This window comes from Paroedura picta, chromosome 4 (genome assembly GCF_049243985.1).
Source record: "Paroedura picta isolate Pp20150507F chromosome 4, Ppicta_v3.0, whole genome shotgun sequence".
NCBI classification, from domain to species: Eukaryota; Metazoa; Chordata; class Lepidosauria; order Squamata; family Gekkonidae; genus Paroedura; species Paroedura picta.
The window spans coordinates 139,404,881-139,428,952 of NC_135372.1; the positions used below are offsets into that span (position 1 = coordinate 139,404,881).

The 24,072-nt window shown below is 50.4% G+C and overlaps 1 protein-coding gene across 2 annotated transcripts in view; it reads right to left on the minus strand.

Annotated features, from left to right (window-relative positions):
- The window catches only part of NKAIN4 (sodium/potassium transporting ATPase interacting 4), an 86,872-nt gene extending 69,517 nt beyond the window's left edge, over positions 1-17,355 (minus strand). The window contains exon 1 of one of the 2 annotated variants that reach the window (XM_077335836.1): positions 17,103-17,355. In XM_077335836.1, the coding sequence (XP_077191951.1) occupies positions 17,103-17,156 (54 nt within the window). In that variant the 5' untranslated portion in view covers positions 17,157-17,355. The remainder of the gene's footprint in view (positions 1-17,102) is intronic. The other variant, XM_077335835.1, reaches the window with a different exon arrangement.
- Positions 17,356-24,072: the final 6,717 nt, after the last annotated feature.

Here is a 24,072-nt window from a genome sequence, read left to right on the forward strand (position 1 = left end):
TATCGCATGACCCTCGCTGCATCCCGTCCGACACCAACAAGGGTCAGCTTTGAAATAGCATCAGATCCTGTTGACAGCCCAGAGTCAAACGCCGTCAAACGCCGTCAGCACGGAAAAGAGCATGAGGGCAGGCGCGCTCACGCTATTGATTGCTTGCAAGATTTATGAGCGCACTCTTCCTTCCCAAAGGAAATCCGAGGAAGCTCATACAGTAAATGCAAAGCAAGGATACGAAAACAGCCGAAACGTAATACCCCATTGCACGCCAAGGTAAATAAAAAAAGGAAACTGCATAGAAGCAGGTGAAACCATTTCTGGCTGCTTTCCAGTAAAAGGCAAAACTCATGTTTCAAGATGTCTTTTGTGCATGCTGAATTATAAGGCCGCGTTATCTTGAGATTTCTTTCTTTTCTTTTTTTTGTAGCATCTGGAATAATTGCACTTTCCGGAGCTGTGCACACGTGAATAGATATGAAGCTGCTTTCTACTGGCCATAGAATAGAACCATAGACTCCTAGAGTTGGAAGGGGCCATCCAGGCCATCTAGTCGAACCACCTGCTCAATGCAGGACCAGCCTCAAGCATCCAGAGAGAGAGCCAGTTTGGTGTAGTGGTTAGGAGTGCGGACTTCTAATCTGGCAATCCGGGTTCAATTCTGCACTCCCCCACATGCAGCCAGCTGGGTGAACCTTGGGCTCCCCGTGGCGCTGATAAAGCTGTTCTGACCGAGCAGAGAATATCAGGGCTCTCTCAGCCTCACCCACCCCACAGGGTGTCTGTTGTGGGGAGAGGAAAGGGAAGCCGCACTGTAAGCCGCTTTGAGCCTCCTTCCGGTAGAGAAAAGCGGCATCTAAGAACCAACTCTTCTTCTTCTTCAGTAATATCATTACATGGGTGCATAGTGTATGGGGCAGTATACGCTTCGGAACGGGACAAGAAATTCCGCTGGTTCTGGAAAACAGCAAAACGTTGTTGTTGTTTTTAAATATCCCATTTCCCTATCAACAAAACACACACCTGTTCACTACACCTGTTTGGTACATCTGTCCTTCTCCTGATTGTTTTTATAAACAAATAATAACGCTTGCTCCTCATTAGACTTGACAGCAGCATTTGGCGCTGTTCATCATGGGCTATTAGCCCAACCAGTATGGGGATCTAAAGCACAGCATTAAAATGGCTACAGTCTTTCCTCCAAGGTCGGGGACAAAGGTGGCAAAAGGGGAGAGAATATCCCAGCAGCAAGTTCTTGTGTTAAGGGGGCTGGCAGGGAGCCATTCTCTCCCCGATGCTGTTTAATATCAAGAAGAAGAAGAGTTGGTTTTTATTCCCCGCTTTTCACTACCAACAGGAGACTCAAAGCGGCTTATAATCGCCCTCTCTTCCTCTCCCCACAACATAATTGGGGTTTTTATGGGGATTTTATTGTGTTTTAACTATATATGATGTAAACCGCCCTGAGACCTATTTGGAGAAGGGTGGTCTAAAAATTAACTAACAACAACAACAACAACAACAACAACAACAACAACAACAACAACAGACACCTTGTAAGGAAAGTGGGCTTGAGAGCGCTCAGGGAGAACTGCCCTGTGAGAAGAGCTCTAACAGGACTGTGACTAGCCCAAGGTCACCCAACTGGCTGCACGTGGAGAAGTGGGGTATCAAACCCAGGTCTCCAGATTAGAAGCCACTGCTCTTTACCATGACACCATGCTGGCTTCATGTGCCCCTCGCCTAAGTGATCCGTGATTTCGGACGGGGGTTGTCATCCGTATGTTGATGACAGCCAGCTATTTCTGCCGATGGGAGGCCATCCGTCCTCACCCCAGAGTCCTCGGCCAGGTGCGTAGAGGCCGTGGTGGACTGGCTCAAGAGGACCAAGCTGAAAGAGATGCTCTGTAACGCCCAGCCCTTGATGGAGTCTGTTTGACACCTGCGGCCACCTTCCAAAGCCTAGTTGGGATGCCGGATGCCTTCCTATCTATGGGCCACAAATGTTGCTCACCAGGCGTTCTTCCATCTTCGCCAGGCATGGCAGTTCATGCCATCTCTCCCAACGCCCCACCTAGCCACTGCAGTCCACGCATCGGCCACCTCCGAATCGGACTCCTGTGACTCATTCCGTGCTGGACAGTCTTGGAAGAAGCTCCAGCTGGTCCAGAATTCAGCAGCTCGAGTTCTTACCGGGACTTGATGGAGAGCACATAGTACAGTGGTCCCCAACCCCCGGTCCGGGGACCGGTACCAGTCCGTAGATCAGTCGGTACCGGGCCGCAGCTCCTCCTCCTCAACTGCTGCCTCGGGGGCTGCCCTGCCACTCTGCCGCTGGCTCACCTTTGGTGCTCTCCAGCGGCCGCCATGGCTGGGGCTCCCCGCTCAGCATGGCACTGCACAGCTGGCAGCGCCCCCCAGCAGATGGTGGGAAGTCAGGAGCGCCGGCGGGAAAGCAAGCGGAGCAGGGGCTCAAGTGGTGGCAGCGACGTCCCTTGGCAAAAGACTACCCCCCCCCCGGGCCTCAGTAAAATTATCAAGCGTTGACCGGTCCCCGGTGATATAAAGGTTGGGGACCACTGACATAGTACACCCATATGCTCCCAGCCATACTGGCCCCAGATTGGAAGTGAAACCAAATTCAAAATTCTGACTTCAACATTCAAAGCCTTAGCGGTCGGGAACTCCTGTATCTACGGGGCCTGTGATTCCCCACCCCCCAAATTAAAAACAGCCCTCAGATCAATAGACTGGAACCCCCAGCCCTAAAGTGGTGAGACCGGCTTTGACCACACCCAGGGCTTTTTTCCCTCTCTGCAATATTCTCATCCCCAAACCCCTCCGAGCACTTTGCGCCGATCGGACACCTGGTCACCCACCAGATGGAGGGTAGAGAGCCTGGGGGGAGGAGAGCAGATGGGACTATCTGTGGGAAAGGGGTCATGCCATTCATGCGGTCGGTCGGAAGGCTCCTCTTGCATAAATCTGGATTACGCACCAGCCGGCGTGCAGGGGGCTAGTCTTTTTCGGCACAAAGGGGAACGTTAGCGGGTGACGCTTGTGAAGCAAATGCTCAGAGGGAGAGATCCGTGTGGAGTGGCAGGGAGGGGATTCGAAAGAACAGGATGAAATTTGGAGAGGGGGACGGGACAGGTTCCAGTTAAGAACATAGAAACGTGTCATCTAGTCCGACTTCCTGCGTGATGAAGGGAATTCGCAACTACCTCCCCGCCCGCTCCCAAGGTGACCTCTGTTCTATGCCCAGAGCTAGTTCAGAAGAAGAAGAAGAAGAAGAGTTGGTTCTTATATGCTACTTTTCTGTACTCAAACGAGTCTCAGAGTGGCTTCCCTTCGCCTTCCCTTCCTCTCCCTACAACAGACACCCTGTGAGGGAGGTGAGGCTGAGGGAGCCCTGAGATTACTGAAGAAGAAGAAGAGTTGGTTCTTAGATGCCGCTTTTCTCAACCCGAAGGAGTCTCAAAACTGCTTACGGTTGCCTTCCCTTTCCTCTCCCCACAAAAGACACCCTGTGAGGGAGGAGAGGCTGAGAGAGCCCTGATATCACTGCTTGATCAGAACAGCTTTATCAGTGCTGTGGCGAGCCCAAGGTCACCCAGCTGGCTGCATGTGGGGAAGTGAAAAATCAAACCCAGCTCACCAGATTAGAAGTCCACCCTTCTAACCACTACACCAAGGGTCATCTTCTCCAATCAACACAGGAAATCCACCCCACTCCTCTAGTGACTTCTGCTCTATGCCCAAAGCCCATGCAAAAGCACCATTTCTGACATGGTACGGTCCCCTCCCAGGACTGTGCCACCTCAAAATACACGTGTGTCTTTGTGTGGGAAGAATCTTTTGCTTGAAATCCTTCCTTGCATGTGCCAAAGTTTGCAACATGTACAACAGAGGGCTGGTTTAGAAACATTATGAGGAAAACCATCCTGTCGGAATCAGCTGCAGTTACTGGCAGAAGGCACCGGGGATTGCAAAACAATAACACCAGATGTATTTTCAAGCAAGAACTTACAATCAGGATTCGCACATGAATAATACAGATCTGTAAATACTCCAAATGAGAGCCAGTTTGGTGTAGTGGTTAGGAGTGCAGACTTCTAATCTGGCGAGCCGGGTTCGATTCTGCACTCCCCCACATGCAGCCAGCTGGGTGACCTTGGGCTCACCACAGCACTGATAAAGCTGTTCTGATCGAGCAGTGATATCAGCGCTCTCTCAGCCTCACCTACCCCACAGGGTGTCTGTTGTGGGGAGAGGAATGGGAAGGCGACCGTAAGCCGCTTTGAGCCTCCTTCGGGTAGATAAAAGCGACATATAAGAACCAACTCTTCTTCTTCAAATCTGAACGGAATTATTTCAAACATTCATGAGTGTCACAGAAAATGTCAGACCTGGCAGTTATCCTGTAGCTGCACTGTCTGGTTTCTGTTTCTTAGGCAGCCGAAGGGTCAGTGAAGTAGTTTAGTTTAGTTTAGTTACAGTCATAGACCAGCACAAGATGCTGAAAAGTAGATACGTACCTGACTGGGGGGTTGTCCAACCAGCATAGTTAGCTGAGCTTTCTGCCCAACAGGACTATGCTACATTACATTTCCATGTCCACCACTACTGCGTTTTCTTAATCATTTCATCATCTCACCGGCTTTGGGAAGGCTTTCTGAATCCATACAAGCATGGCTGTTGTTTCATTCCACCCTTACAACACCTTGTGCCGGTCCCCAACTGTCATGCCCTTTATGGCTCCCCATTTTGCAATTCCTGCATTACACAGGAGAACCCCACCACAGATCTGATTCGCTGAAGGCAGCATATTGCTGAATAGAATTGAATTATGATTTAGAATTAGATTCAGTTAGAAGCCATTTGCATAAAACCCTCTGGAGCAGATGTTTTAATGATAATACGCCTATATGAAGATCGCTCGCTAAATTGATTGCTTAGAGGCAGGGAGAAGATTCTAAACATCGTGCTGTGATATTTTCCCCTGTTACCATGTCAATGGAAGCCAAGAGGCGATTTCTACATCTGTCTTGGAGTTCCACTGTTGGAACTTCTTCTCTTCCCTGGGGCTTCTTGACGGCCCTGGAAGAGTTTCCTGAATGCCTATATGATGATATGGCTAACAACCCTGTGAGGTAGGTTAGTCGGTGTATATGAGCAACAATAAAGCTAGTGGTGGTGACAGCATTCCAGTTGAACTATTCAAAATCTTAAAAGATGATGCAGTAAAAGTGCTACACTCAATATGCCAGCAAATTTGGAAAACTCAACAATGGCCACAGGATTGGAAAAGGTCAGTTTACATTCCAATCCGAAAGAAGGGCAATGCCAAAGAATGTTCAAACTACTGCACCATTGCACTCATTTCTCATGCTAGCAAAGTTATGCTCAAAATCCTACAAGCTAGGCTCCAGCAATATGTGGACTGAGAACTTCCAGAAGTACAGGCAGGATTTCGAAGAGGCAGAGGAACTAGAGATCAAATTGCCAACATACACTGGATCATGGAGAAAACTAGGGAGTTCCAGAAGAACATCTACTTCTGCTTCATTGACTATGCTAAAGCCTTTGATTGTGTGGAGCACAATAAATTGTGGTAAGTTCTTAAAGAGATGGGAATACCAGAGCTGTCTCTTGAGAAACTTATATGCAGGTCAAGAAGCAACAGTGAGAACCGAGCATGGATTCACTGATTGGTTCAAAATTGAGAAAGGAGTTCGGCAAGGCTGTATACTGTCGCCTTGCCTATTTAACTTGCATGCGGAGCACATCATGAGAAAGGCAGGATTAGAGGAGTCTCAAATTGGGATCAAGATTGCAGGGAGAAATATCAACAACCTCAGATATGCAGATGATACCAGTCTAATGGCAGAAAGTGAAGAGTAACTAAAGAGCCTCTTGATGCGGGTGAAGGAGGAGAGTGCAAAAGTTGGCTTGAAAACATTAAGAAAATGAAGATCATGGCATCCGGCCCTCTCAAATCCTGACAAATAGATGGGGAAGAAATGGAGGTAGTGACAGATTTTATTTTCCTGGGCTCCAAGATCACTGCAGATGGGGACTGCAGCAAAGAAATTAAAAGACGCTTGCTCCTGGGGAGGAAAGCTATGGCAAATCTAGACAGCATCCTAAAAAGCAGAGACATCACCCTGCCAACTAAAGTGCGTCTAGTCAAGGCTATGGTCTTCCCAGTTGCAATGTCTGGCTGTGAAAGTTGGACCATAAGGAAGGCCAAGCGTCAAAGAATTGAGGCTTTTGAACTCTGGTGCTGGAGAAGACTCTTGCGAGTCCCTTGGACTGCAAGGCAAACAAACCGGTCAGTCCTAGAGGAGATCAGCCCTGACTGCTCCTTAGAAGGCCAGATCCTGAAGATGAAACTCAAATACTTTGGCCACCTCATGAGAAGGAAGGACTCCCTGGAGAAGAGCCTAATGCTGGGAGCAATCAAGGGCAAAAGAAGAAGGGGACGACAGAGAATGAGGTGGCTGGATGGAGTCACTGAAGCAGTCGGTGCAAACTTAAATGGACTCCGGGGAATGGTAGAGGACAGGAAGGCCTGGAGGATCATTGTCCATGGGGTCATGATGGGTCGGACACGACTTCGCACCTAACAACAACAACAATGATGATATGGCTAACAAACCTGTGAGGTAGGTTGGTTGCGGGGGGAGGAGATTCAGCCTGAATCAATTCAAGCTGAATCCTAATCCCCCGAAAGGCCCTTCACTGGTTCAGATTCGACCAAATCAATTTGTCCGAATCCAAAACGGCCCAAATCACAACCCTCATTCAAATGTTCTTTCCCATTCCTTCTTCCTGGGAAAAGGGGGGGGGGGAGTATCTCTGCTTTCTGAAGAAGCATTTAAAGGGCCCACCAAACAGCTGATCATGACAGATCAGCTGACTGGCATGCCCTCTTCCCCCTCCTTTAAACTTGATGAATCATGGCTGAATTGCGATTCAGCCACCTTTCAGCAGTTTAAAGCACAGGGATAAGCAATCTGATGCGGATAGGTCCATAAAGTACTTTTTGGCTTATCTGAACCATGTTGCCCATTTCTAGGTAGGTCTGGCCATCCAGACAGGGCACCCAACGACTTTCCATGGCAGAGTCGAGATTTGAACCCAGGTCTTCCAAATCCTCATCTGATGCTGGATTATAATAACAGGGGGTATCATCTCAGGGGGGTTGATGGGGGGGGGCTCATCACTGACTGTGGGCTGAGCTTCAGAGCCCATCAAAAAAACAACTCGGTTTCTTGTTGCTTCCCAAGTTTCCATCTTTGGAGGTTTTTAAACAGAGATTGCTACAGCCATCAGACGGAGAGGCTGATTCTGGGAAGGCTCAAGGGGGTGGCAGGTGACAGTGGATGAGCGAGAGGGTTGTGAGTGTCCTGCATAGTGCAGGGGGTTGGACTAGATGACCCAGGAGGTCCCTTCCAACTCTCTTATTCTATGATTCTAAGGGGCTCAGAGGTACGGGAAAAGCTCCTTCTCTTCTCCCTAGTGTGGAGAACGGCTTCCCAAGCTCTTGCTGAACTTCTCTTATCAGATTAAAGCATGCACTTATAGACTTCTGGAACCTATTAGCGGGAAATTCTCGCCGTAAGGCCAAGGCGTTGCTTTCCCTCACCAGAAGCAAAAGGTTGCCAACGTAATTGGCATTTTACCAATCATCCAGAATCTGATTCTGTCCAGGCACCGCTCTCCAGGTTCCACCCCCTGGCCTGTCAAATCCATTCCGGGTCTGTTTCAGACAAAGCGTCGAGCCCCTGGTTTTCTGCCTAAAAGTCATTTCTCTCGGGATTTATTTTAAAAACAAAACGTTGCCAGTGTCGTCTTGATCTACGGGGAGAAATAAAAAAGAGGGGAATTGGACAAGAGAGGGGTGGTCACTCAATGGTGCAGCACCTGCCCAGCATGCAGCAGGTCCCAGGTTCAATCCTCAGAGCGGCCAGCTGAAAGGATCAGGTGACAGGGGGCGTGAAAAGCATCTAGGACGGAAGCAGCAAACAAGAAAAGCATCTAGGCCGGAAGCATCGATGGACACGGCTTGAAAGCATTGTTATCACGCCTGGGTCTCACTAAGAAAAAAAAATCCAGGATAGGAAGTTTTTATACCTTGATTTTCTCTACTGTACGGAGTCTCAAAGCAGCTTACCATTGCCTTTCTATTCCTTTCCCCATAACAGGTGCCTTGTGAGATAGGTGGAGCTGACTGAGCTCTGAGAGAACTGGGACTGGCTCAAGGTCACCCTCAAGTGTTTCAAAGCTGCTTATAACCGCCTTCCCTTCCTCTCCCCACAACAGGCACCTTGGGAGGTACAAGGTCACAATGAAGGATTCAGGTGGAGGAGGAGCAGGGAATCAAACCCAGTTCTCCAGATTACAATCCGACACTCTTAACCACGTCACCACGCTAGTTTCATAAGGAAGTGCTAGAGAATCAGAGAATCAGAGAACCATAGAGTTGGAAGGGCCCTCCTGGGTCATCTAGTCCAACCCCCTGCACTATGCAGGACACTCACAACCCTCTTGCTCATCCACTGTAACCTGCCACCCCCTTGAGCCTTCACAGAATCAGCCTCTCCGTCTGATGGCTCTCCAGCCTCTGTTTTAAAATCTCCAAAGATGGAGAACCCACCACCTCCCGAGGAAACCTGTTCCACTGAGGAACCGCTCTAACTGTCAGGAACTTCTTCCGGATAATTGAGCAGATTTTCTTTTGAATTAATTTCATCCCCTTGGTTTTGGTCCGTCCCTCCGGTGCAAGAGAGAACAATTCTGCTCCATCCTCTATACGGCACCCTTTTAAATACTTGAAGATGGTTATCAGATCCCCTCTCAGTTGTCTCCTCTCCAGGCTAAACAGACCAAGCTCCCCCAACCTTTCCTCATACGTCTTGGTCTCCAAACCCCTCACCCTCTTTGTTGCCCTCCTCTGGACACGCTCCAGTTTGTCTACATCCCTCTTCAACTGGGGTGCCCAAAGCTGAACACAGGACTCCAAGTGAGGCCGAACCAGAGCAGAGTAAAGCGGTACCATCACCTCCCGTGATCTGGACACGATACTCCGTTTGATACAGCCCAAAATACCATGTAAGAAAGGGCTATAAGAAAGGCCGACGGTAACTCTCCCACGCTTCAGGCAGAAGCTGTTTAACCGCATACCCTGTTCAAAGATCACATGATTTAAGGAATATTTTCTTTGGAAAAACACCTGAGCAGCCCATCAGATCTCCAAGGACCAATCAGAAACCCAGCTAGGCAATATCCCGCCCCCCGTTATCTCAATTTCCCCGATGACGTAGACCAGTGCTGATTGCTGCCAAGGATCTCGTCATTTTTCGAACGTGCAAAAAGTGAAGGGGGGGGAAAAACACAAGGAGACAATGGAACAGCAGAAAAACTCTCTGGCTGCATTTCAAAGGACAGCTCCATCCCCAGGTTCCGTTCTTGAGCCTAATTGGTGCAAACAATTTTGGAGCAAGCATCCCAGGCGCACGGACAGCCCCTGCTAAATCATGTCCAGACTTCTCACTTGGCAGGCAAAGAGATCCACGCTAGGAACGGATTGCAGGGAGACCGAGGTCTTCAGGCACACGAAGGAACTAAGTAAGGTTCAGCTGGAAGCCGGGACATGTTCCTATTTGTGTTATTTCTTAAAAAATTAAAGAAATGGTAATATATAAAGGACGCAAGGAAAGTAGAATGGGCTACGTCGGAAAGAAAATAGCACAAAAATCATCATTAGGATGATAAAACAGGAGGAGAGTTTTGCCCCAATGGCTGCTTCATTATAGTCCATTGTCTGCCTCTGCAGAGCCTTCCTTGGTAGTCTCCCATCCAAGACGTATGGTGATTTCAGCAAGGGGATTCCAATGCAGGTGAGAAGCAGAGTTAGTTGGCCATTGCCCTTCTCTGCAGAGCTTTCCTTGGTGGTCTCCCAACCAAGACCTATGGTGACCCCAGCACTGGGCTTTCAAGGCAGGTGAGAAGCAGAGGTGGTTGGCCATGGCCTTCCTCTGCAGAGCCTTCCTTGGTGGTCTCCCATCCAAGACTTATGGTGACCCCAGCATTGGGCTTTCAAGGCTGGTGAGAAGCAGAGGTGGTTGGCCATGGCCTTCCTCTGCAGAGCCTTCCTTGGTGGTCCCCCATCCAAGACATATGGTTACCCTAGCACTGGGCTTTCAAGGCAGGTAAGAAGCAGGGGTGGTTGGCCATGGCCCTCCTCTGCAGAGCCTTCCTTGGTGGTCTCCCATCTAAGACTTATGGTAACCCCAGCACTGGGCTTTCAAGGCAGGTAAGAAGCAGGGGTGGTTGGCCATGGCCTTCCTCTGCAGAGCCTTCCTTGGTGGCCTCCCTTCCAAATACCGACCCCAGCCATGAGGGGTCAGTATTTGGAACTTCTGCCATGGAAGTTCACTGGGTGTCCATGGGATAGTCACACACTCTGCCTAACCTACCTCACAGGGCTGTTGTCACAATAACAGGGAGAACAAATCTGCAAGCACCATCTCAGTGAGCTTTACAACAACCCTTGAGGGTAGGCGTAGCTGTCCTATTATCCCCTTTCTGCCTGTAACAAACCAGGAATAAGTAGATCGCTTTGGGCCACCCAGAGTACTTGAGCCGGAGCTGTTCTATGAACATTTCTTATGGATCACACCACCCAGATCCACCACTTCTACATCCTTCTCTCCTAACGCACCAACATGAAGTTTTAAAGAGAGAAAAATCCGTAGGGGAAGAGATCCTAAACCCAGGACCGGTCTCCTCTGGGCTCTCCTCCCAAGCAGTAGAGAGATGGGCCGTGCATGCTGAAGGAGATACCTGATCCGCAAGAGGGTGTCGCTTGGCAGCCTTTGAAACATCGCCCTGCCCACCCCGCAGTTTCAAACTGTTCCCATGGAAGAGGTGAACAAAGAGTTCAAAGGATCCATCCGGCCACAGATGAGGAGGAGAAAAAGCAAAGGGTCAACTCCTGACAATGGACGCCCCTTTCCTTTCATATTTCCCCGGGGCCCACCTTGCGTGGGATCCGACTCCGGGGGTGCTGCCGGCCAGATGGAGGAGGCCACGCAGCTAGCAGAGGCCTCGGAGAGACCCCGGCCCCCCTGGCCGCTTCACCCAGTAACTTACTGGGAGTTTGGCCAAGAAGTTATGAGCTCATCCTTCTGGGAGAAGGGCGTGAACATGTGCGAAGCAGAGCAAGAGAGAGCGCTTTCGACATTCCTGGACATTGAATTTTTGACCTCCCCGTCGGCCCTCCGAGGCAAAATGCCGTGGGAAGTTTCTAAGGAAAGGGCATCCAAAACTGGGTGGGGGGTGGGGGGAGGCCCTCCCGAAAGAGCCCGCTGATTCTTTAAAAAAAGAAAAATGCTTGTGTTTCTTTGTCTGACCGTATCCTGGATACCGGAGCACTCCCACGCTTGTCAATAGTGAAGACCACCATTACTAGGGGGAGGAAGGAGGGAAGGAGGACCAAATCAGAACAAGAAGCAGGGCTGGCTTTTATTCCCCGCTTTTCCTTCCCTGAAGAAGCCCCAAAGCAGCTTACAAATCCCTTCCCTCCCTTTACCCATGACAGAGACCCTGCGGGGCGGGTGAGGCTGAGAGAGCTCAGAGAGAGCTGATCCGTGAGGAATGCTCTAAGAGGACTGTGACTGGCCCAAGATCACGCAGCTGGCTGCATGCGGAGGAGCAGGGAATCCAACACAGTTCTCCAGATGACAGCGTGCGAGCACTCCGCCACGTTGGCGCCTAGAGGCAGGTAGACTGTTTGGAGGGCAAGAAGAGTCAGATTCTTCTACAAAATTCTTCATGGCAAAGGCCTCCTTTACTGTGATAAGAATCCAGATGGTGCCCGTGTCCTCCAATGAGGAGGAGAACCAGAAAGAAGAGGAGGAGGAGGTGTTTTATACCCTGCTTTTCACTCCCCGAAGAAGCCCCAAAGCAGCTTACAAATCCCTTCCCTTCCTCTACCCATGACAGAGACCCTGCGGGGCGGGTGAGGCTGAGAGAGCTCAGAGAGAGCTGCTCCATGAGGAATGCTCTAAGAGGACTAGGGCTGGCCCAAGGTCACCCAGCAGGCTCCCTGCGGAAGACGAGAGGGGCATCAAACCCGGCTCTCCAGATTACAGTCTGCCACTCTTAACCATCACAGCACGCTGGATGGCATAAACTTTGCATTTTGTCCACCCAGCTTTTAACCGTTGTTTCAGTTCTTAAAAGAACTGGCAAACTCCTAGTCAATGAGCTCACAAACAGATCAGCCTCCCCCTTGGCCATTTCTGCAACGGCTCACGCTTAATAAATCCTTTTCAATGCCAAGGACTTCCTTTTTGCTGGAATTCGGATTGTGTATAGCAGCCTCCAGCCAGTTTAAGAAGCTAAAAGCCCTGCTGGGTCAGACCAGTGGTCCATCTAGCCCAGCTTCCTGTCTCACACAGGGGCCAGCCAGTTCCTCTGGAGGGCCAACAACAGGGCAGAGAGGCCGAGGCCTTCCTAAGGACATCAGAAGGACCCTGCTGGGTCAGACCAGGGGTCCATCTAGTCCAGCCTCCTGTCTCACACAGGGGCCAGCCAGTTCCTCTGGAGGGCCAGCAACAGGGCAGAGAGGCCGAGGCCTTCCTAAGGACATCAGGAGAGCCCTGCTGGGTCAGACCAGGGGTCCATCTAGTCCAGCCTCCTGTCTCACACAGGGGCCAGCCAGTTCCTCTGGAGGGCCAGCAACAGGGCAGAGAGGCCGAGGCCTTCATGAGAACATCAGAAGAGCCCTGCTGGGTCAGAGCAGGCGTCCATCTAGCCCAGCCTCCTGTCTCACATAGTGGCCAACCTGTTCCTCTGGAGGGCCAGCAACTGGTCTAATCAAGCCGATTACGTTGTGCGGTCCGCCCTCTGCATCCCCCATCCTTTCTTTGCCATACTCTTCCCACCTTCCAACTGGGACACCTGGGCTCAGGGATTTCCATTCTGATTTGTGCCCGATGAAAAGATCTTTTTTTTTTTGTCGTCAAGTCACAGCTGACTTCCAGTGACACCAATGGGGTTTTCAAGCCAAGGCATGTTCAGAGGTGGTTGCCATGGCCCGCCTCTGCATACCAACCTTGGAATTCCTCAGTGGTTTCCCATCCACGTGCTAACCAGGGTCGTTCTTGCTTAGCTTCCAGGACCTGATGGTCTATCAGGGTCAGGGCAAACCCCCCACCCCAGCACCCTACCCTCATATTGTTGATTTGTAAACTGCTGCTAGACTAGATTTGCCAGAGATCTCCCTTGACCCAGCTTGCTGGGAGGGTAGTATACAAATTTAAATAATAACAACAACAAATTCATCTATCCATTCATTCAATTTATATACTGCCCCTCACTATGATATCTTAGGGCAGTGTACATAAAACTAATAATAATAACAATAAGTTCACCCACCCTCCACCCATCCACCCACCTGTCCGTCCGTCCACCCACCCACCCACCCACCTTCCCATCCATCCATCCATCCATCCATCCATCCATCCATCCATCCATCCATTCATTCACTCATCCATCCATCCAAATTTATATATTGCCCCTCACTATGATGACAATGTACATAAAACTAGTAAAACAGACCATACATTGAATAGAAATTTTAAAAGAAAGATTTTTTTTTCAAAAAAACAGCTGCTTTGGAGGGCAGGTGGTTTGGTGTTACGCCCCTCCCCAAATCCTGCCTTCTCCAGGCTGCAACCTCATAAGGCCATCTGTGGTCTGGGTCCTGCGTATCTGAAAGGCCACCTCTCTATCTATACCCGGAAGAACGCTTCGTTCTTTGACTACCAACCAGTTGACAGTCCCTGGCTCCAAAGAGATATGCCTGGACTCAACAGGGACAGGGCATTTTCTGTCCTGGCCCCTACCTGGTGGAATGAGATTTCGGAACACAACCAGGCCCTGCTGGGGTTGACACAATTCCACAGGGCCTGCAAGACGGGGCTCTTCTGCCAGGCTTCTGGTTGGGACCAAAGTGGAGATCAACTTACCTGTTTATTTATGGGCCCGCCCATCCCACCTGTCCAGCCTTTCTCAATTTTTTTCCCATTGAGAAATCCCTGAAACATTCTTCAGGATTTGTGAAAACCCAGAAGTGGTACAACAGCCCAAAATATAGTTGGGAAGACAAAGAGGGGGGGGGCTCCCCTTCCCACCCCCTCCTGTCCCATCATTGGCCATTTTGGGAGGGGGGAGGTCGACATGACCATCTATGGTAATATCACGTGATAAATGTTTAGCAAAGTTTTTAAAATGTTAAAAATTAATCAACCCCCGTCCTCCCTAATTGGGGAAACTCAAGAAACCCCAGGGTTTCACACACCCTTGGTCGAGAAAACCTGCTCTAGTTATTTCTACACTTACTCTCAATTCAGTTGGACTTTCGGGGTGATGTTAAAACTAATTTAATCTTATTTTTTATCGTTTTAACCACTGTATTTTAGAATGTTGTGGGTTTGTATACCGCCTTGAGCTGGCTTGCCAGGAGACCCATCTAAAAAGCCAATTAATTAGTTAGTTAGTTAATTAATTAATTAATAATCATGGATTTCCCCATCCCAGAGCTGGCAATCCTATGCTGGATTCTAATCTAGCCTTCCTAAACAAAACCCACAGCCTGTTTTGAAATGAAGTGGGTCTGGAGGAAGGGGGGGGAGCAAGGACCCACAGGAGGAGAAAAACAACCACAACAACAAAAAAAACCCAGCTGGGCCGTTGCCCTTTTAAGCCGAGAAAGACACCCATGAAAAATTGACATGTAGGGGAACCTCCAGTCATAAGGACCAAACAGCCAAACCTTTGTTTATCTCTGACCAGCAGCCAGAAAAGATGTAGTGCTCCCAGAGGGGAGAAGCATTCTTGTCCATCCCCCGCCCCCCTCGGTGTCCCAGTTCTGACCCGAATTTGTTCTCTCTCCCTGAGGCCTTTTAGGTTGAGAATGTTTTACGCTATTTGTTTGCAAACTGGCAAAGGTCCCATCAGCTCCATGCACTGGTGCGTGGAGGGGGGGGGGAACGGGGAGGACACACCCCAAATGAGCACACTCAATAATAAAGCCTTATAAAGCACACTCCATAGACATGATGACCCCTGGCCCTCTGTGCATGACGATTGGTCCAGCCTGCAGGCTTGGGACTTTGACCGGCTCCCTCCTTGAATGAAAGAGCTGACCCTCCAGTTTTGTTTGCAAAACCCGCCTGGGTTTCCAGAGCAGCCAGCCAAATGCCCCTGGCCCACTCTTTCTAACTCCCAAACAAATAGTGTGTGTCCCCCCTTCCCCCCACCTCCCTCCCATTCCGGTCTACAAGAACTCTCAAGGATTAAAACCGGAGAAGAGGCCAAAGGAAATCAAGTGCCTACATAACAGTCACAAGTTCGCCAAGGAAGAAAGCGGGTCTTGAAAAAGAATGACCCCAAGGAAGGGGGTGGGAATATTCTGGTAACAAGCTGTCTTTTGTTTAGGACTTTTGGAGGGGGGGTGAGGGAAATGCACCTCCTCCATTTCCTTTGGCGAAGAATATTAATTTTTTTTTGCAATAAACCGACGCCTTGAATCTCTCCGTCCAAAGAGAGAGCTAGCTCTCTCTCTCCTTCGCTGTTTCAGCAACTCAAAGGCCTGGGGAGTCCCTTTGAAGTTTGGGCACAGCTGTCAAAAGCCGAGACAGCACAAAATTGGCCTGAATACCCCTTTGTTTCTATCGATGTACGTATCCATTAAAACGTGAACTTTCTCCTTGACTCACAAAGGACAGGAAGTTCCATCTGGGCCGATTAAGATCGGGGGGGGGGGGGCGGAAATCTGTCATCAGTCCCCTTACACAGTCTCCACCTGGCTGGTTTGGGGAATTCGGTTTTCTGATTTCGATGTGACTTTAGGGGAGGGCAGGGTTCATGTTTCATTAATAGGCGGCAAGTGGGAGAGGAAGAGAAGCATCTCCTCCAATGGGATATCTGATTTTGATGGTTTTTGGAAGGGGCTTGAGGGTTGTTTCAGGAATCAGGGAGTTCAAGGGGCAAGAAAGATTCTTGTTCTTCGTTGGGACCCTCAAATATTTGATAGCGGGGGGGGGGTCGATGGTGTTCTACATTATGGCTATTGTGGCTCGGCATCTTTTTTTAACCAAGAAAAAGGAAAGAAAAAACAGGCAAAGGAAGAGAAAAGTTATTATTATGAATTGTCCCGGCCAGATATTTGACAGGGAGATGCTATTATGAATTATTATTATTATTAATATTAATATTACTTAACTTTACCATTCCTAGATTCAAGCGGGTGGCCGTGTGGGTCTGAAGTAGCACAATAAAATCAGAGTCCAGTAGCACCTTTAAGACCAACAAAGATTTATTCAAGGCGTGAGCTTTCGAGTGCAAGCAGGGCTTGCACTCGAAAGCTAACGCGTTGAATAAATCTTTGTGGGTCTTAAAGGTGCTACTGGACTCTGATTTCATTTCCCTCTTCCTATTATAGTATAGACCCCAAATTGCAGTTTTAAAATCTGGATGGATTCATCTGCCTTAAGGTCCACACGGGATGCCAGGGTCACCCTCTCTACCCCCACCGCCCCCGTACACGTGTCACCGGAAGAGCTGAGCGTGTGGATCTAGGCTCCGACTGCTTTGTAACCCGCACCCCACCTACACACACCCCAATATTTCCAAAAGCGGTTGCAAAACCCGTTCCAGGAAGCCTAACAGCAGGCGAAGCGAACCTGATTCCGCGCCAAGGCGCGCTTTGGGAGGATTGCACGCACGCTCCGGATCGCTTTGCGCCTTACAGCAAGGAAGAGCGGAGACCGCCGGAGCGGTCAGGGAGCGCAAGGCGCTGCACAATACAACCCGCGGAGCGCAGATCGGGAGGGTGGGGTGGGGTGTGGGTTTTTATTAGCCGTTTCCCTTTGCAAAAGAACAGCCACGCTCTCCCCCCCCCCCAAAAAAAAAACACCCCATCGCAATTCCAGCAACTCTGCCAAAAAAGCAGCCGCGGCTGCACGTGGGAACGAGTCTCCGCGGAATTCACGCGAAGGCGCAAGTGCGTCCCCGAAGCGGGCGCCCCTTACCAGCTGCAGAGCGCACAGGCAGATCAGCGTGCAGCGGCCGGTGCAGCATCCCATCCTCCCGGGAGCCTGGCCGGGAGCCTCCCGGCGCCCCGCCTCGCCCTGGCTGTGCCGCGCTGATCCTCAGCCCGCCACCATCGCTCGGCCCCCGGCCCAAGGCGCAGTCCGGCCCGGTTCTCCGCTCGGTTCCTCCAGCTGCCTGAGCCCGGCGAACCGCTCCTAGCGCCGCCGCTGCTGCTGCTGCTGCCGCTGCGGGCGCTTTGTGCGAAAGCCCCTCTAGGAAAGCGGAGGGTGGGTGGGTGGGTGATGGGGGGGGGGGCTTGCGACTCTTAAAAGGGCAATGCTCGCAGGAGGGCCTCCGCGCCCCCCATTCTGTCTGTCTGTCTTTCTTGGCCGTTTCCGGGCGGCGCACAACAACGGAGCGCCCTCAACGTGATCAAAAGGGAGTGTGGGAAATTTTTAACGGATCCACATAGATTCGTGTGATTTGTATTTTTATTTTTGGTCCTGAAACGAGATTTAAAAAAAAAACAAAAAAACGTTACGCGCTATCGTCCGGCAGCGGGTTCCACATTTTAATCGCGCTCGGTGTAAAGTGGTGTTTCCTTTTGTCTCTCTTGAACCTACTGCCCATCGGCTTCGTTGGACGCCCTCGAGTTCGTGCATTTGGGTTTTTAAGAAATGGCCCTTTGTTATTTCCCCTGCTGTGTCTGTAGATTTGAGGAGGACCGAGCTTGGAGCAGGTCATGTTTGTAACTGACCAATGCCCAGCTGCAGGATCGAGTCGGCTTGAAATGAAACTGACCAATAGAGTGCACTGGTGGGAAGATCCATTGTGTGCTCATGTATACAAATTGGATGTTTTTTTTTTTGGGGGGGGGGGGTTGGTCCAGTGCAGTAGGTCTTGACCCATAAAGAGCTCAAATAATTACCAGTGTCTGTGACCACCTCTGACCCCGCAGATTTAACAACCATCATCAGGACAGCCTCCGGTAGCAGATTCCACATTTTAATCACTCTTGGTGTAAATTAGTATTTTCCTTTCTCACTCCTGAACCTACTGCCCATCTGGGCATGGAATTGGAGTCACTGTGGTGGACAGGTGGATTTCCTGCATTTGAAGGAGGAGGAGGAGAGTTTGTCCTTATAGGCTGTTTTTCTCTACCCAAAGGAGTCTCAAAGCAGCTTACAGTCGCCTTCCCTTTCCTCTCCCTACAACAGACACCCTGTGAGGAAGGTGAGGTTGAGAGAGCTCTGAAAGAACTGTGATGAAAGGACAGCTCAAACAGGACTGTGACTGGCTCAAGGTCTCCCAGCTGGCTGCACGCGGAGGAGGAGTAAGGAATCAAACATGCGTCTCCAGATTTCAGGCCACTGCTGCTAACCACAACACCATGCTGAAAAAAAGAATTACTGCTCAGTCAGAACACAGTTTCATCAGTGCCGTGGCGAGCCCACGGTTACCCAACTGGTTGAGAGCCAGTTTGGTGTAGTGGTTAGGAGTGCGGACTTCTAATCTGGCATGCGGGTTGGGACCCACATACCTGAGGGACCGCCTACCGCTCTATGTCCCCCGCAGGGCCTTATGCTCTGCGGGTGAGAACCTGTTGGTCATTCCCGGCCCGAAGGAAGCGCGCCTAGCCTCAACCAGGGCCAGGGCCTTTTCGGTCCTGGCCCCTACCTGGTGGAATGAGCTCCCGGGTGATCTGCGGGCCCTGCGGGATTTGTCAGCTTTCCGCAGGGCCTGTAAAACGGAGCTCTTCCACCAGGTCTATGGTTGAGGCTGGGGTCAGCAAATCAGGGACATCGCTCCCCCCCTAGGAGTTGGAGTGTACGCTACTCCCCTATCCATTCCTCTTCACCTCTTAATAATTGGGGGAGGGATGGGATTTTTAGCTGCCATGTTAGTTAGTAGATTGATATTTTAATGGGAATTTTAATGGGATTAGTTGTTGTGACCCGCCTCGAGCCTATCGGGAGAGGCGGGAAATAAATCTAATAATAATAATAATAATAATAATAATAATAATAATAATAATAATGCTGGGTTTGATTCTGCGCTCCCCCACATGCAACCAGCTGGGTGACCTTGGGCTCGCCACGGCACTGATAAAACTGTTCTGACTCGGCAGTGATATCAGGGATCTCTCAGCCTCACCCACCTCACAGGGTGTCTGTTGTGGGGAGAGGAATGGGAAGGCGACTGTAAGCCGCTTTGAGCCTCCTTCGGGTAGGGAAAAGCGGCATATAAGAACCAACTCTTCTTCTTCTTCTTCTTCTGCATGTGGAAGAGTGCGGAATCGAACCTAGCTCACCAGATTAGACGTTCTCACTCCTAAAAACTATACCAAGTTGGGGGGTTGGGACTACATGACCCTTCAAGTCCCTTCCCACACAATCATTCTATGATTCTGTCATCTCTACATGGCTGGCTGTCCTTCCTCAACCTTGTGCAGATTTCTTCTGCGACCAGGTGGGGAAAAGGAAACAACAGATTTCATGCCCTGGTTCTACTCAATTTCACAGGCTCACTGCAATTGCTAAGGAAGGTTGTTGGAACACAAGCTAATTTGTCTAATTTAATAGGTTCAAGCCGTGAGAGTGTCCACTAAAGATGTAATTAAGAGTCACGCTCTGCTCATGGCGGACTTTTTCACTCTGTCCAAATTTGGTTTATTGGTGAATAAATATTGAAATTCCTCTTGGCTCAGAATCCGCCAGAATAATCAACCAGAACTCCTAAACATAATCTCTTTCCTCCACAGATGGACGTGGGACAAACAAAATAATTATTTCATGTGAAGATGATTTATGTGCCTAATCTATTATATGTAAGCGTTTTGAGTACATTTTATCCTGCCCCACCTTTAAGAAGCTCGGGGAGGCCTCCCTGCCCCCATTTTATCCTCACAACTGACTCCTGATGAGTCCATAACGACAACACCCCCTTCTGGTTGGCCCCAGATTCCTCTGGAGAATGCTTTGAGCAGGGGTGGCCAAGATGTCCATGGACAGGAGGCAACATCAGGAGAAGGTCTTGGCCTCTGCCATCTTGCTGACCCTCCAGAGGAACTGGTTGGCCATTGAGTGAGACAGGAGGCTAGACTGGATGGACCCCTGGTCTAATCCAGGAGGGCTCTTCTGATGTTCTCATCAAGGCCTCAGCCTCCCTGCCTTGTTGCTGGCCCTCCAGAGGAACTGGCTGGCCCCTGTGTGAGACAGGAGGCTGGGCTAGATGGACCCCTGGTCTGATCCAGCAGGGCTCTTCTGATGTTCTTAGGAAGGCCTTGGCCTCTCTGCCCTGTTGGTGGCCCTCCAGAGGAACTGGCTGGCCCCTGTGTGAGACAGGAGGCTGGACTGGATGGACCCCTGGTCTGACCCAGCAGGGCTCTTCTGATGTTCTTAGGAAGGCCTCGGCCTCTCTGCCTTGTTGTTGGCCCTCCAGAGGAACTGGCTGGCCCCTGTGTGAGACAGGAGGCTGGACTAGATGGACCCCTGGTCTGATCCAGCAGGGCTCTTCTGGTGCTCTTAGGAAGGCCTCGGCCTCTCTGCCCTGTTGTTGGCCCTCCAGAGGAACTGGCTAGCCCCTGTGTGAGACAGGAGGCTGGACTGGATGGACCCCTGGTCTGACCCAGCAGGGCTCTTCTGGTGCTCTTAGGAAGGCCTCGGCCTCTCTGCCCTGTTGTTGGCCCTCCAGAGGAACTGGCTGGCCAGTGGGTGAGGAAGGAGGCTGGACTGGAGGGACCCCTGGTCTGACCCAGCAGGGCTCTTCTGGTGCTCTTAGGAAGGCCTCGGCCTCTCTGCCCTGTTGTTGGCCCTCCAGAGGAACTGGCTAGCCCCTGTGTGAGACAGGAGGCTGGACTGGATGGACCCCTGGTCTGACCCAGCAGGGCTCTTCTGATGTTCTTAGGAAGGCCTCGGCCTCTCTGCCCTGTTGTTGGCCCTCCAGAGGAACTGGCTAGCCCCTGTGTGAGACAGGAGGCTGGACTGGATGGACCCCTGGTCTGACCCAGCAGGGCTCTTCTGGTGCTCTTAGGAAGGCCTCGGCCTCTCTGCCTTGTTGTTGGCCCTCCAGAGGAACTGGCTAGCCCCTGTGTGAGACAGGAGGCTGGACTGGATGGACCCCTGGTCTGACCCAGCAGGGCTCTCCTGACACTCTAATTGATACTTTGGCCACTATACTCTGTTGTTGACCCTCTGGAGCAGTGGTCCCCAACCTTTTTATCACCAGGGACCACTCAACGCCTTTTATTGAGGCCCGGTAGGGGGGGGGTAGTTTACTCCTCTACTCTCAACCACTGCCCTAACGCTCTCTGATCGCTATGGTAATGTTTAAACATCCCTTCAAAATAAGATACAGACACGCCACAACAATGAAGTGTGTTGTAAAGGGCTGGGGGGGATGAAGTAAAGGGCTGGGGGGGGAGGCGTCCTTCGGGGCCCACCTCCAATTAGTCGAAGGACCACATGTGGTTCACGGCCCACAGGTTGGGGATCACTACTCTAGAGGAATTGTCTGGGCACTATGTGAGACAGGATGCTGGTCTGATCCAGCAGGGCTCTTGCAAAGTTCTTACGAAGGCCGCGGCTTCTATATGCCATATTGTTGGCCCTCCAGAGGAACTTGCTGGCCCCTGTTTGAGACAGGAGGCTGGACTAGGTGGACCCCTGGTCTGATCTGCCTCCATGTCCCGACCCACCATTTTTGTTGACCTCCAGAATAATTGGCTGGCCACTATATGAGATGGGATGCTGGACAACAGGGGTGACTGGTCTCATCCAGCAGGGCTCTCTTGATGTTCTGATATTCTGAAAATCGATCAATGTTTCCCTCTTGCTGAGATCAAGGGACCAAGCCCTGTGAAGATAGGTTGAGGGACTTGGGAGAAAAGGAGGTTGAGAGGGGACATGATAGCCCTCTTTAAGTATTTGAAAGGTTGTCACTTGGAGGAGGGCAGGAGGCTGTTCCCATTGGCTGCAGAGGAAAGGACACGCAGTAATGGGTTTAAACTACAAGTACAACGATATAGGCTAGATATCAGGAAAAAAATGTTCACAGTCAGAGTAGTTCAGCAGTGGAATAGGCTGCCTAAGGAGGTGGTGAGCTCCCCCTCACTGGCAGTCTTCAAGTAAAGGTTGGATACACACTTTTCTTGGATGCTTTAGGATGCTTAGGGCTGATCCTGCGTTGAGCAGGGGGTTGGACTAGATGGCCTCTATGGCCCCTTCCAACTCTGTGATTCTGTGTGATTCTCTGAGATCAGAGCTCCATTTGCAACCTGCAGTGCGTTCAGCTACTTGATCCTGTGTTGTTCTTCGCTTCACTTACACAGCAACTCACAGGTTGCCTGGAAAAATTGCTTACCGTCATGACGGATGAAATGATCTTCCCTCTCATCAAACCGATAGCCTTGCAGAGAAGCCGACGACAGCATCGTTGCAATGAATCTTTTTCCATTTCCGGAAGAAATATCAATTTTTCCCTGCGATAAGCAATAAAAAATAAGAAGGGCAGTGATATCTTTTTATTTGACTATTAAAACATCAGACAAAAATGAATATACTTGCTGGAACCTTACACCCGGCGGGTCCTGAAAAATGGAGATTCAGGAAAGAGAGAGATCCGTGGGAGGGGCGGCCATCTATCCAAGGAGGAGGGCAGAGCAACTGCGCAAAAATAAAAAATCAGAAAACGTTGCCAGTTAGGGATAAGATGAGAGGGGGACATACAAAGGACAACGGTAGAGCAGATCTGAAATGCACTTCCTGCTTGTGGAGGTGGCCGATTTCTTTCCACCCTTGGCTCTGAATGTGGGGGCAAGGCAGAGAAATTTAGGGAAACAATCAGAGCTGTATTCTTACAGCCTGAGTCCTGTAGCAGCTTGCAGCATGTATGAGTGATCCATTTCACAGACAGAACACCGGTGAATGTGTTGCTTTGTATCTGACATATTCAATAAGTCTGCCTGCCTGCCTGCCTGCCTGCCTGCCTGCCTGCCTGCCTTCCTTCCTTCCTTCCTTCCTTCCTTCCTTCCTTCCTTCCTTCCTTCCTTCTTTTTCAGCATGGTGTGTTTAAGAGCAGCGGCCTCTAATCCGGAGAGGCAGGTCTGATTCCTCACTCCTCCTCCACATGCTACCAGCTGGGTGTCCTTGGGAGAAGTCACAGTCCTGTTCTCGCTGTTCTCGCAGGGCAGTTCTCTCAGAGCTCTCTCAACCTCACCTCCTTCACTGGGTGTCTGTTGTGGGGAGAGGAAGGGAAGGCGATTGTAGGCCACTTTGGGACTCCTTTTGAGTAGAAAATAAAGACTTGTGGCAGAGGATGAGCTTCCGGGAGTCGCTACTCACTTGTTCAGGAAAAGTGAGCAGTGACTCGCAAGGACTCCTGCCCTGTGGCAAATGTTGCAAGACTTTTGGGAGCTGCTGGGCTCTTTCCCTGCTGCTGCAGACAAACTAACAGGTCTCCCCATCTTGATCCATCTCCTGAAGCAAACAGGGACTCATGAAAGCTGTCTGGTCTCTTTGCCAGCTACAAATTGGGAAACCCTAGAGATTTTTTTGGGCGGGAGCTTATGGAGAACAGAGACCTCAGTGGGGTACAAAGTCATATCGCCCATTCTCTCAAGGGGAACTGACTTCTATACTCTGGAGATGAGTTGTAATTTCAGCAGATCCCCAGGTCCCTCCTGGAGGTTGGCATCTCCATCTGTAGACTCAGTTTCCCCTGGAGAAAAGAGCTTATGCTAGACTGGGTCCCTCCCCTTTCAAATCTTCAGTCCTATTCCCTGATTTCCAGGAACTTCCCACTCTGGAGTTAGCAAACGTAGGATTCTGGGTATCGGCAGAGGAAATATTTCTTATTAACTGGAAGGCCTCTGCTTAGAAGAAGAAGAAGAAGAAGAAGAAGAAGAAGAAGAAGAAGAAGAAGAAGAAGAAGAAGAAGAAGAAGAAGAAGAAGAAGAAGAAGAAGAAGAAG